The 15,015-nt window shown below is 33.0% G+C and overlaps 2 protein-coding genes and 1 long non-coding RNA gene across 3 annotated transcripts; all 3 read right to left on the reverse strand.

The window, feature by feature from the left end:
- Nucleotides 1-6,024: 6,024 nt before the first annotated feature.
- Nucleotides 6,025-6,360, reverse strand: LOC106305303 (14 kDa proline-rich protein DC2.15-like). The gene has a single exon (XM_013741683.1). It carries the CDS (start codon nt 6,358-6,360, stop codon nt 6,025-6,027), a length of 336 nt encoding a protein of 111 aa, XP_013597137.1.
- A 2,906-nt stretch (nt 6,361-9,266) lies between these two features.
- Nucleotides 9,267-11,089, reverse strand: LOC106304610. The gene is made up of 5 exons (XM_013741010.1): nt 11,068-11,089; nt 10,684-10,995; nt 10,198-10,616; nt 10,000-10,108; nt 9,267-9,917 (listed from the first exon to the last, which is right to left on the reverse strand). Exons 1-5 carry the CDS (start codon nt 11,068-11,070, stop codon nt 9,564-9,566), a joined length of 1,197 nt encoding a protein of 398 aa, XP_013596464.1. The 5' UTR covers nt 11,071-11,089; the 3' UTR covers nt 9,267-9,563.
- A 120-nt stretch (nt 11,090-11,209) lies between these two features.
- LOC106304612 lies at nt 11,210-12,694 on the reverse strand. Its single transcript, XR_001262786.1, has 3 exons — nt 12,491-12,694; nt 11,397-12,256; nt 11,210-11,325 (listed from the first exon to the last, which is right to left on the reverse strand). It is a non-coding gene; the product is annotated as an uncharacterized LOC106304612 (long non-coding RNA).
- Between the last annotated feature and the right edge of the window lie 2,321 nt (nt 12,695-15,015).

The following is a 15,015-nucleotide window of genomic DNA, read 5'->3' on the forward strand; positions in this document are numbered from 1 at the left end:
TTTAGAACACAACGATGTTAAATAGTTTCCAGTAGGTGAAAATGGATTTTATTGATGAATAAGATCGAATACAATGAATTGAACTAGATCGAGTGATACAAACGAGATCGGTAAAGAAAGAATCTAAAAGTGGGAAGACAACAAGATCGATGTAAGTGTGTAGCTCTCTCTAGGGTTTTCAACGTGTCCTCTGTTTCCACTCCTCTTCCTTTATAGTCAGTCGACTTCGAGATCTCTGTGGTAGCTCCGCGATCTCAGCTCCTTGTTGCACGATCTCCGCGACCTCGGTGACTCCTTCTCGAGCTCGTATTCTTGCTACGGGCTCCGGCCCTTTAAGGCCCATGTCTTTGATCGCGGCCCATTATGGTATTGACCAAAATTGGGTCCAACAAGGTGGACACTAAAAAATCGCATGATTAACTGATTAATCAGGTTCTCCACATCTATAAGAATGATTATCACATCACATATGACTACATGTTAAGTTCCCAGTGACTGCTAAGTAGGCAGAAGGCATCTGCCATATTAGATGACACTTTTTTTGTGGAACATTGATTTTCTAAGCGAAGACTTGAAGCTTTGTGATACTAGGCTCTGATACTATTACTTCAGGTTCCTGACAAATAATATTCCTTGCAACCCAATATCCTGATTTAATCATATACATCCCACTTTTTGTATAGTTCCAACTATATTTGTCATCTCTATTGGATTGGCTTATGGCCAAACTCCGAATAAGTGGTATATCATCTTGAGCAACCAATTTTTTTTAGCATTTCTACGTTCCACACATTTGGCAATGGATTAACTCACTCACTGTCATACGTGGATGAACGACTCGTGCGGAAGGTCGAGATGGTCTAGTAGGGATCGTAGGGATCCAAGGATATTCTCATACTAGTATCTGAAATCATGGACGTACCTTTTGTCTGATTCCCAAGGTAAGTAAACCTCTAGCTGCCATAAAACTTGTCCAAACGTAAGAAAAAATCTCAGCTGCTGGTGCACGCAAAGGCAAGCATAATCGATGATATCGTCTACGTAAAACTCTCAAAGAAGAGAATCTACGAATTGTATCAATCTCCACAGTTGTTTTGCCAGTAACACTAGATTAAATTCATGAATTAATTGGTTACGAAGTTAACTTTAGAAGCTCTTTGGTATGGTATGGTTATGACATGAATATTTGAAAAATATGAGGATCAAAATATTCAAGAATATAAACAACATGCCTTTGTTATTTTTCGAACCAGAACACAATTTTTTCATCAACAAAACATGTTAAAAACGTACAACATAGATAATGGTAGAATTAAACAGAAACTTCAAAATAAGAATCCAACTTTTAGTAATAGTTCAGAATCTCAGTTTAAAAATGTGTTATCTCTAGGAACATTAGAAACCATATGGAACCTTTTTACCACATGGGTTTGAGATAAGATTCAACCAAGTGGGAACATTAATTAGCTAATGCCAAGGACAGACAGAGACATCAAGACCAATTAGGTATTAAGGACAAAAACTTCAGAAGTTAGAAAATATATATTAACTATGGAAATCTATGAAACACAAAGATTAAAGAACAAATTATCTTTATTGCTTTAGGAACATTTCAAAACTAAAATTCTCAATATTTCTCTCTTAAATCTTATGGAACATCTCTCCGTTAGACTTTTATGTACATGGTAAAATTTAAGAGGTTCATGGTACGGTACAGGTTATAACACATTACTTAAAAAAATAAGAGTATCCATTAATTAATAATAATAAACAACTCGGTTGTTAATTTTTGAGCCATTTTTTTATTTCATTGATTAAACTTGTAAAAAGTACAACAGTTGATACTTGGTAGCAACACATAAAAATTTCAAAACAAGAGACGAATTTTTGCAGCAATAGTTTAGAATCTCAGTTTAAAAATGTGCTATCTCGAGGCATATTGGAAACCAGATGGAACCCTCTTACTGTTAAAATTGACTTCACAATAGGTTTCAAACTTAAAACCAATCCGTACCTTAGTTGTAAGAAATGAATCTTTTGTCTATGACAGCCATTTAAAAAACAAACTACTAGGGCATCTTTTTGTTAGTTACTGTTTTTAATTAAGGCACTTTGATTAATTAATATTATTTTAATCTAAATAATAAAAATGATTACATACATAGAGTTAGATACGCTGGATATGGGATTAGACGAAGAGAAATTTAGAAGGCTGATTGTTATGCTCTTGTGGTTACGTGATAACATTTTAGTAGTTAAGTGACCAAATAAAAATTACTAACTTTGTATTGAACCAAAGGTTCATCTTAGTTTCATGAACGTGTTGCTAAAAAAGAAAAAGAAAAAGGTAATTTTAAAATTTTAAAATGTTATTAAAATGAATCTTTTGTTTGTTAGTTTTTAATTACCTTTGCTACATAAGATAGTATTTAATATATCATTTTTGAAAAACTGAGGCATTTTATTTTCAACCGCTTCGGTTAGTTATAGTGTTGGCACGGCTCTTAAAATCAATTGGCGATAAGTGGATTTGACCTAAATTTTTATATATCAATATTGGTCACTTTAAACTTCCGATGTGAGATCTCAACACAGCCCCTTGAGATGATAACTTTTATCGGTCTATCTTGAACCGGATTCCACTTTAGGACTGATAATAAACCTTCTTGGGCCACTATACTTGGGTCAACAAACAAGGCTCTGATACCATAATAGATTGATGAGAATATAGCACACAAAAGTGTTTAGGAAGAATATTATTAGACTCTCATCCAAATAATGTTACAAGATACATATGTTTTTACAGAGAATAAATCAATATAATTTTCTAAACTAATATGGTGTAACATATTAGATAAATGTTAATTTTTTTTACTATTCTTGGTCTTTCCAGATTCTTATAGATTTTTCCTTATTTTTGTATTTTCCATAATTCCGATATGATCGATCTCATCGATCTCCCAATACTTATCACACTGGGTTAATATTAAACTCAATGAAAATGGAAACATTAAGGTTGATCTTGCAAATCGTTAAGGATCGTAAGTGGTTGGTTACATGTAACATGCAATAAACATTAATTACTCCCTCTGTTCCAGTAGTTTTAGTTAAACACTAATATTAAAAAAATATTGTTTTTGTAAACAATATTATTTAATTAATAAACTCAACCTATTATAAAAAAGCTAGCATTATTTGATTGGTTACACAATATCCAATAAAGAGAAAATGTGCATTGAAATATGAAAACTACTTATATTGTGAAACAAACATTTTTTGCTAAAACTACTTACAATATAAAACGGAGGGAGTATATTATTGTCTCACTCAAATATTATAGAATATATACATGTCTTATAATTTAATCAAAACAGGTCTGAAGAAAAAAAGGTGCAATTGGAACTTTACATCAAGCTTATAAATTAATCTTGTTATGCTCTGCCACTTTCTCCAGATATAAAAATTTATAACATGTTAATACAAAACGGCTTGATTTTAGTTACTGAAAAAGAACTAACCAGAAAATAGATAAGTCGCCAGAAAGGTTTTATGTATTAGTAAATATGTGATTCATCCCATTTTATAAAATACACAAAATAACACAGATTTAAATGTAAAACACTATACATAAATATAGCAATCATGCCAAATTTTGTAAAGCAGTCAAACCAAACATAAAATCGATATTTATATCAGTTTTAATCTTTTTTTACGGGAATAGAACCCAACAGAATAGAAACTTATGATTTTATGTGATTCAAATATTGAATTTTCTTATTGAATATTAAGATTTAGATCACTCTGATATTATCATAATGAGTAATGTTTGAAATTGTAGAAAACTTTTTGTCTAAGCCAAAAGGTTTGTCTTATGTAATGTTTGTGTATCGATAATGTATATTTCATTTTATGCGTCACTGAAATAACTAAAAATGATTTTTTCGATAATATTTATCATTAAACTTGAACAAAACAATTAGTTTTTATTCTACCCCTGTTGGTCTAGTTACATTTGGATTCATTTTTCGGTTTACCAATAATTTTTCTTTGTCTATTTTGAGTTTTTTAATTTGTTAATGCGTGTAACTTATTTTTGATTATCTTGCATCTAGTTTGTGTCTGCATATTGGCTTTCTTTAGCCCTTAAGTTTCAAATATTGCAAGATTTCTTTTCAGAATTTGGTTTAATATAAAGAGACTATTTTAATAATTTGTCTATGTACTTTAGTTTGCTAATCATTCAATCTAATCATATCTACAAATTGTATGTATTAATGTTTTAAATTGATTACATGTAATGCAATAACCATTATATTATTGCCTCACCGAAACAGAAAGATAACGTTTGTATTATCAAATATATAAATTTCTTATAATTTAATCAAAACAGCAATAAAAAGAAAGAAAGTGTTACTGGAATTATACATCAAGCTTATAAATTAATCTTGGTAACATGTTAAAACAAATATGTTTGATTTTAGTTACAGAATGGGAACCAGCCAGAAAATAGCTACGTCGCCAAAACGTTATTAAATATTAGTAAATATGTGATTTGTCCCATTTTCTTATTTATATAAAATACATAAAATAACATGGATTTAAATATGTAAAACGCTATGCATAAAATATGGCACAGATGCATAATCTTGTGAAAAAGTCAAACCAAACAGAAAATTGATATTTACATCAATTTAAATTTTTGACGGGAATTGAACACCAAAGAATAGAAAATTATGATTTCAAGTTCAGATCATGAAAATTTTAATTGTATATTAATATTCATTAGTACCCTTTGATATTATCATATTTAGTAACGATTTGAAATTGTAGAATTTTTTTTGGCTAAGTAGTTAGGTTCTTCTTCCTAATTCTTATATTTGTGTTATTGAATTTTTATTATTTTAACTATATTTTAATTTTAAAATATCACTATATTTAATTGAAAACTTGTGTATCTATAATGTATATTCCATTTTTATGTGTTGCTGCAGTAACTAAACTGATATTTTTGAAAATATTTATCACTAAAAATTGAACAAAAATATAATTGCTATTCAATCCCACTTGTCTAGTTACTTTTGGATTCATTTTACAGTTTACCAACAATTGTTATGTGTCTGTTTTTAGTTTTCTTGTAATGCAACTAACTTATTTTGATTAACTTGCATCTAGTTTGTGTCCGCATATTGTTTCTCTTTATCCTTCGGTTGCATTTATTGCCAGATTTTCTTTTTAGCATTTGGAATAATAATGTACATCAAATATTTAAATAATTTATCAATGTGTTTTAGTTTGCTAATCATTCCATTTGTTACAATCTACAAATTATATGCCTTAATTTTTCGAATTAATTAATCGTTGATATTATTCAAAAATTATTTTCATTGTTTTTTACTCTTTATAACATTTTCTTCTTTAGCTAGGGATGGACATTCGGTTATTCATTTATGTTCGATACATGTTTTCAATTTCTTTTATTATTTAGCGATTTGATCTTTCTAGTAATTTTATCTAAATTTTGGAACTGGGACAAGTAATAATACCTTTTTTATTTAAACACTATACTTGTGTTGGTGATTTAATTATTTGCTGGTCAGGTCTCATCCAATCATTAAAATCATGCTCCTCTTAATATTAACTTTTCAAATGATTAATATGTGGCGACAGTGACAGAGTATACCATGATGGCATGCATGATTAAGTACGTGCTAATAAGAATATAATAAGTAAAATATTCAGTCGGTTGCATCCATGGTTGCATCCATTTCACGTTCGTTGTTAAGTTTAAAAGGTTCATGGTATGACACTCTAATAAAACGTAACACTGAAAATTAAGAGCATCCGTTAATTAAAAAGAATAAGCAACATTTGATTTTAATTTTTTGAATCAAACCTTATTATTTCATTGATTAAACATGTAAAAAAGTACAACAATGGATACTGGTAGAAACAAATAGAAATCTCAAAACTAGAAACGAACTTTTGAAGCAATGGTTTAGAGTCTCAGTTTAAAACTGCGCAACCTTAGGCACATTTGAAACCAGATGGAACCTTCTTACCACACTGGTTTAAGATAACACTTAGTGAAATTGGAACATTTAGTTTGAGGCCAAGGAGATCAGCTTTTAAGGCGGTGCAAAGACAAACCGCGGCTTCGAGATCAACTAGACCTTTGATAAGTCCGCAACATTTGGATCTTTGTGGTAGAGAAACCTTAACCAAATCCAACACATTGGCACAAACCTTGAATTTAAGAGCATTTTTACAAGTGGGTTTGCGGTAAGGGACTGGATTCGAGCTGACAAAGGTGAAGAAAATGATATTCAAAATGAGGAAGAGAGCAATCTTTGAATAAGCCATTGATAAATATATGAGTCGGGTTATAAGGGTTTTGTAATCTACGTTATAAGAAAAAGGGAAGTTTACTAAAACGAGTCAAATTACTTGAGTTATTACTAGAATAAATCTTAAAAGTTCAAAATTACTAAAATATTTTTATGGTCGAAAATGTCCTTTTTTACAGTTGTGAGCAGAAAAGTATATTACAAAATTGCCATTTAAATTTTGAAAAAAAAATCGTCGGTAGATTTATTTGACAAAAAAACAAATCTATTGTGATATAAATCTGTTAATTAAACCTGCTGTTAAATTTATATCTGCCGAGTATTTGGTAGCAGACCTTTAAGTTACAACAGATTTTTTAAAGATGGCTGATTTATCTGTCCGATTTAATGTCGTCAATAGATTTATCTGTTTTAGTCTATCGAATGAAGTGACAGATTTTTTAAAATTGGCAGTTTTATATCGTATCAGTTAGATTTTTTAGACCGATTTAAAATTACCTTCAACCGACTTTTTAAGAGTAATAGACATAAATTTTTATGAAAGATATGTTTATCCGATTTAAATTTTTGGTCGACTTTTATATTCATTTGGTAGCAGATTTTTAAAATTGCCATCTTTGACGGCAGACTTTTAAATCAAATTTTAATTACCAGATTAACACTTATTGTAGTAGACTTATCCACAAAATTTTAATTTCTGGTTAAATTCACTAAGATTTCGGTTTGGTATAACTTGGTTCAGTTTAGATTATTTTTGGTTTAAATGAATTTTTAATTTTGGTTGGAATCAATTTGTTTTCGGTTTAAATTAATTTAAACCTCCGGTTAAAACATTTTTAAAAGTTGGTGTAAGTTAAGAATCAGATTACACCACGTTTCCAATTAGGTTATACGTTCTCTGTCGTCTTCTTGTTCTTGCTACCTCTGATTCATAAATTTTAGGTCCACTTTCATGGGGATCTACAACAGTATCTTTTAATTCATATTGATAGGAGAATAATGGATCACATGATTCTCGTCTCTGGGAAGTGGAAATTTGAGAAAACTAAGTGGTTATTTGAAGTAGACAATGATCGAGGTAGCATAATAGTTGCTGTGAATGAGGACACTCGATTTGAGGACTTTTGAAAATCATATTTGAGGATTATGGAGTTGATTTTGCAGAAAACGACTTGGAACTGAGGTACCTTTTTCCGAAGCAGAATCTACACAATCAAAGCATCAATACACCACCTGTGAAAATAGGAAACGATAGGCAGTTTCATGCATTCTTGGGTGTTTGCAAAGTCGAGAACGTTCGGCTATGTGTGGAGTTTAAATTGAAAAAAAATTGCTGGAGAAGGAGCTGGTGAAGATCAGAAACAACCCATACATGGAGATGACTCGTTGTCTGAAGACGAAGAAGATACGGACGAAGAGGGTGATCGATTCGATTACTGCGATGATTCTGATGGAGAAACATCTGATGATGAAAACTTTACTACATACGGGCTTCAACCAAACCATGTAGAAGATGTTCATGGATCGTCTACAAAGCTGATTTATGCAAGAAAGACAGAAGAAAGAGACTCTCCAATGAGTATGTCCGATTTGCGCTCATTGAAATTTGACGTGGGGCAGAGTTACGATTCAAAAGATGCATTGGAGGCACGTCTGAAGATATGTTCAGTTGTCCACAAGTTTGATTTTGATGTCATTGCATCAACGCGGACACTGCTCTTTGTAAACTGTTGGCTAAAAGGATGTACATGGAAGCTAAGAGCTACGCCAGTAGGTAACTCTTTCAAGTTTACAGTCCGAGTATTTGTAGATGAACATACCTGCTCCATAACAGAACGCTCATCTCGTTCCCGACAAGCTACTCCCGAGATTCTTGGACTCTTGTACAAAGACTATATTGGTGGGGTTGATCCATCAATTTTGCCACGTCATGTTTCTAGTGCTATGAACATGAGCTTCGGAATCAAGGTTGAATAAACTTGTGCTTCAAATATAGTCTCTTCTCCAGCCTTTACTTCCTTTTAAATCGGTTACTGTTTATTGTTTATTGCAGATGGATTACTGGAAATCTCATCCTACACTTATAGTTGCTAGAGATCTCGTAATGGGTTCAGCAGAGAGTGGATATGAGGAATTACCTACTTACCTGCACATGATTAGAATGTCAAATCCAGGGACTTTAACTCGACTGGAAGTTGATACAAACAACAGATTTAAGTACTTATTCCTTGCATTCGGCGCTAGCATTGCTGGATTTCCATATATGAGGAAGGTTGTCGTGGTTGATGGAACATTTTTGCAAGGGAAATACAAAGGAACGCTTCTGATTGTAAACCTGACCGAGAAGAAATGTTCTTGCCGTAGATTTGATTTGGAGAAGCTACCATGTGCTCATGCTATAGCTGCTGCGGAAGCTAGAAAGATGTCGTGTATATCACTTTGTCATCATTACTATCGGAAGCAATACCTGTACAATGCGTACTACACAGCTGTTATGCCCAAAGATGACGTCCTTCCAATTCCAGAAGCGCTTGCCAAGAGGATATGTTTACCACCCGAGGTCCGCAAACCACCGGGGAGGCCAAAAAAATCAAGACATAAATCCATTTTGGAGAAAGTTGCAATTAAGAAGCGGCCACGGAAGGAACACACATGTCGAATTTGTAACCAGAGTGGTCATAATTCTACAACATGTCCTCTTAAGTGATAAGTTTTCGATTTAGTTTGAGACTTTTGTCATTATATTATGGTTGATTTAGTTTGTCTTTTTCCAGAATTTGTAGTGAGCTGAAAATGTGAAAGAGACGAGCCATAATTAAACAAAGTAACCATCAACGTTAAACATCCAAATTACACATCCGAGAACAAGAAAATACCATCCAAAAATAAGTAAAAACCTACAGTTATACATCCGAGAAAAAAAAAAACAGACTACAAGTTATACTTCCTAATCCTCCATAGCCACCTCATCATAAATCTCTGCAGCCATCTTCAATCGCATTGCTGGTATGATCTGATCACTTAAGCCTACAAAATTATACCCAGAGCTAAACATTCAATGTATTTCAGAGTGTACAGGCCGCAATCTCCTGGGTCTTCATTTTGGGGGATCTTCTTGTACCTATGGTAGGTGAACTGCTTGTCAGGATTTGTTCTCAACTTAGGATCGACCATCTTGTTAAGCAATGCAGGAAGCATTTTTGTAAACGGCATGCACTCCTATTGCATCTTCTTATCAGGCACCCAAGTTCGAATGCTATCATACACATGTATTACCTCCTTCTGCAGATCGATATGAAGAGCAACCCAGTGGTCGCCGTTGACATGGTGGCAGAGGAAGAGAGAGTCAACATCTTTAAGCCACTTCTTACCCGTGACAAATTCAGCTGGGTATTCTCCATTAAAAGCCATGCTAAAATGTTCTGGCAACTCATTTGTCTCATCATACTTTTTGTAGTCGTTAACCCATGAGTTCACAAACCATCGGTCATGGAATGCAATTCGAGGAGAATAATATGGAGACTGGGATTGGATGGAGCGTCTGTGAAACATATGCATTGCTGCAGCCATGTGCTGTGACATTACAAAGACCACAATCAGAATGGATTTATTCATAATGGACACTCAGCCAAACAAATCCCAAACATAAACTTACAGAGTCATGCAACCAGCCATAATTCTTTGTTGGCCAAGCTTCTCTTGGTAGCAACAAGGTCAAATAAAATCTTGCACTTCTATCTCCATAACCAGACTCAGCATCTTCCCTACAAAGAAGAAAAACAAAGAATAAGACCAGAGATCTCATAAGACAATTAAAAAAAGAACAAGGTAGGATGGAAGAGAGGAAACTTACAGATCAGACTTAATGAAGTCCAATACTTTCTTCAATTTCTCTGGAGCCACCTTAGCTAATGGGTCATAAGATTCCTTGGAGACCGTTTTACCAGATATGATACGTTTCATTGTTGAATTCCCTACGTATGAAAAAACTTGAGTCTTTGTCAGCTTGGTTTTTCTTTTGCGTGTAGGCTCCTCCAAAATTGAAGCTAGAGCTTCCAACGCCAGTCTACACTTTACACTTTTCTGCCATTTTAGATGATTTTCCCAATCCTCTGTAGAAATGGATTGGTCATTTAGCTGTGGGATAGAAAATGTTTTCTCTATCTTCACTTTTTTCCCTGGCATCGTCTTGTTAATCTTCTTCTCCTTTTTTACGACACGTTTTATTGGTAAACTATCAGCTGAACCTTTTTTTGTCTGAACCATCCAGGACTGTCAAGTATAAAAAATCAGTTAGTATTTTGTATAAAAAAAACAGTAGATGACAATATAAACATACCATCGTGTTGCTACAAGCGTCGTCGTCTTCATGTGCTTTGGAGTTGCCGGCATTGGATGTAACTTTTTCTTCATCCTTCCCTTTAAGAACATTTATGTCTTCCTCTAATATGGCCATCTTGTTCTTCATCTCAGTCTCAAATAAAGCCATTCTAGCTTCCACCTGAGCTTGTACAGAAGCTTCCAATGTCTTAGTAACCCTTTCAGCTACACTAACATCCATGGTTTCTACTCTTCCAGACAAGTTGTTAACAGCCTCAACCAACTTTTGTATGATGCTGTTGTTGATGGGCATATCAGTATGAGATTCTTCCTTCAAAACTCACAAACCAAAAAAGTTTAGATACTAACAAAACAAAAATGTTCAATAACATGTGATACATACCATTTCTGGTGCAGTTTCTTTCTCATTCCTTCATTTTGTGGAGGGGCTCGTATCCACTCTTTCGGGAACACTAGGTGCACTGACTTGAGTTTTTCTCTTCTGGCACTTGGTAAGTGGTACTACATCCCAAAATTTGTCATTTAGCTGATCATTGAGGATGTCAACTATCATGTTATCCAAATCATCAGGCGGTTTATCTTCGCCCCATTTCGGATATCTATCCTCCATTGCCTTTACAATCATATGCCTTACACGAATCTGCATTGTAAAGTAGAACACTAATTAAGTAAAAAAAATAAGAAAAATAATTGCAAAGAAAATAATCATACCTTCTGATATTTTTTCTTTTCCTGTGCACAGAAGTTTGGGAAGTTGATACGCTGACGAGAACCATGCCATGATAGAAGCGGAACCTCAGCTTCCTCTATTTGATGCCCATATATCTCTCCTAAACCTGGCACAGACTCGTATATTCAAATAAGCAATGCATGAACACAGCCATGTAGTGTGTAACTCTTCTTTTCTTCGTATGTCACCACTTTAATAGAATCCACAAGGCTGGTTAATGCTAAACGACCCCATGGATGGCGCTGGAAAGCTGCTGGATCCATCACCCTTTTCGCCAAATGCAGAGGTATTCTACTATTGCTTGAAATGCCAAATATGCCAATGGATAGTAGACACAACAAGCCAACCATTACACGCTTCTCTCTAGGCCAATTTCTGATGATCGGAAAAAGGGCTTGAAGTTCATTCAACTTGGGTCCTTCAGAAATTGGAACTTTCATCTCCACCCAAAAGTCTTCATGAGCCACATCCCTTTGTTCTTGCGTGTCAAAGGGATCACAATTTAACCTTGTAATATCTTCAAACTCATACGGAGAGAACCTCAATGGCTGGTCTTCTATCAAAGACCAAACTTCATGACTGCACTGAATCGCCAATTGATTCACCAGAAAATAATGAACATGTTTTGCAGACCAAGTGTACTCCAACTCCTTCAGCTTGATAATCATGCCTACAGCTGATTCTCTTAACTCAAGCCAAACGTCTTCACCGACAGACTCTTTCATTACTTGAAGGTTGGACAGAAAACAACTGTGGTTCATGCTCCGAGATTGAATAGGCATTTTACCAATCTCGTAAAGCCGCGGAGGATACTTCTTGGTACCCGAAGATGAGGCCATTCCTTAAAAAAAAAAAGAGCAAACTTAATAAATATCATTCATCCAGATTATACACAGAGAAATTAGAAATTAGAAAAGACAAATCGATTTTCAATCTGATAATTAGGGTTTTGAAAAGAAAAAAAAAACAGAACCAATTTTCAATTTGTCAGAAATAAAATTGGAAATTAGGATTATTGAAATTTAACATGGAATCAAAGAAAATATGTTAAGAAATGAATATATTTAGCACTTACAGTTTCAATTTTCTTTGATTTTGAGGCGGATGTGACGAAGCCAAATTGGAGTTAGGGTTTGGAGTTAGGGTTCATCGTGTGCAGGGACGACGCCGGCTTAGAGAGGAGGTAACGAAACGCAAGGCGACTGCAACTGAGATGAGGTTGTCGGAGATGGAGGTTCAATGTGGAGAAAAGGTGAACTGAGATTACGAAGGAGAAGAAGTGTCGACAAAGGGGTTTTGGTTTTTTTGGAAAATATTAGTCAATTAATTATTAAATTAATTCAATGGCAGTTTCGTTAATACTTAAAGGAATGCTGGTTTTTTTGTATTTTGGTTACCCATGTGATCTAGTACAGTAATTAAGAAAGTTTATGCATTAGTATAGTCATTATATGTATCATTTGAATTATTATAGGTAATATCCCTATAAAAAAATTAAACACTTTCTTTTACAAAGTTTGTGATGTTTTGTGTGAAGAATATGGAGAAAATGCTAGGGTTTTAATAGGCAAATTTGGTTGAAATTGGATAATTTATTTTTATCTTTTAACCCTAATTTTTTTAATAGTCTTGAAGACTTCACTTGAAGTCGGCTAGTGCATAATTCCTTGGCACGCTTTCTTATAAAGTATCTTAACCATAAACTCTAAAGTTAAATAATTGAACTAGGTAGCAATACATACACCTTTCATTAAACATAAAACTACTTTTAAAATGGGGAGAATTTCAAGTTTACCCCATTTTTTGTACCACAATTCATGTTTACCTTTGTTAAAAGAATATTTTCACAAATATTTTCTTTATTAAAGAGGTAAGCTACTTTTTACTTTTTACTTTATAGATATATAAATAATAAATAATAATAAAAAAATTTTATATAATTTTGAAATATATGTTTTAAATTTGAATTTTTGTAAAAAAAATTGAATTATTATTTTTGAAATGTTTTTTAAAAAAATTCGAAAGTGCTTTTTAAAACTATTTTTACAATTTTTATTTTAAATTTTTAATATTTTTTCTATTTTTTTTTAATTGTGAATTGTATTATGTTAAAGTTGTGATTTGTATATTATTTTATTCTTCAATTTGAGTTTTTGTATGTAAGTGTATTTTATTACATTGGTTTCAAAAATCTTATGGGTATAGATGATATTCTCAAAGTTGAGTATTATGAGTAAAAACAAAGAAAATTTACATCCCAATAACAATAGATTTTAATAGAATCTTAAAATCAATGGAAACTAAACTTTTCCAATAACAAAGGATTTTGAGTGGAATTTAAAAATCATCACCCCAATAACAATGAATTCTATTTAGATTTTAAAAATTCACAAACCAATAACAACGGAATCTCAAAATTTAATAATTCCTCTAGAATTCTTTGCCCAATAACCCCCTAAAACCAAAACTATTACTAAATCAGAATTTATTATGATCTGATTGATTTTGCAAACTGTCAAGGATCGTAAGTGGTTGGTTACATTATTGCCTCACTCAAACAGAAAGATATCGTTTGTATTATCAAATATATACATGTCTTATAATTTAGTCAAAACAGCAATAAAAAAGAAAGAAAGTGTTACTAGAATTATCACTACAAGAAAACGTGCCCATAACAACGAAAATTTACGACAAAAATATTTCGTCGTAAATTTACATGGTGTTTACAACGAAGTTACGAGGAATCCAACTTTCATCGTAAACGTCATGTAAATTTACGACGAACAGTTTTCGTCGTAAAATCCATGTAAGTTTACGACGAATGTACGTGAATGAGAAATACGTCGTAATCATTACATCGACATTACAACGAAACATGTTACCGTTATATTTAGGTGAAAACGTGTATTCAATGCGCTTTAACTTACCTAATTTCGTCGTAAAGTCGTTGTAAATATTATGTTAAAACCATGTAAAATCCATGTAAAATATTCCTTGTAAAATCGTTGTTATATTTCAACTACCCAACTCGAAAATTTCTCTATATATATGTCATTTCTCACAACTCTCTTCCTCACAACACACAAACGGCAAAAAAAATCAGAAAAAAAAAATTTCAAAAAAAATTTAAGAAAAAAATGGCCGGTGGCGGTAGTATTTACGAGTTACGGAGTTGGATGTATTTGCACAAAGATTCCGACGGGAGGGTGACGAACGCATTTCTGAGCGGGCTAGAGACATTCATGCACCAGGCGGGCTGTACACCGATCACACAGGAAAGCGGTAAGATGTTCTGCCCCTGTCGAAAATGCAAGAATTCAAAATTTGCACGTAGTGAAACTGTATGGAAGCATTTAGTAAACAGAGGATTTACACCACAGTACTACATTTGGTATCAACATGGAGAGGGTTATGGGGGAAATAAAGCTAGTAGTAGTAATAATAATTTTGAGGATGATCATCATAGTGAAGAACCGAATCATTTGCATAATGAATATAATTATCATCAAGATCAGGAGCAAATGGTAGATCATGATAGGGTTCAAGATATGGTTAGTGATGCATTTTTAGAAACAACTACAACAATAGCTGATGGAACTG

The sequence above is a fragment of the Brassica oleracea genome, chromosome C7 (assembly GCF_000695525.1).
Source record: "Brassica oleracea var. oleracea cultivar TO1000 chromosome C7, BOL, whole genome shotgun sequence".
NCBI lineage: Eukaryota > Viridiplantae > Streptophyta > Magnoliopsida > Brassicales > Brassicaceae > Brassica > Brassica oleracea.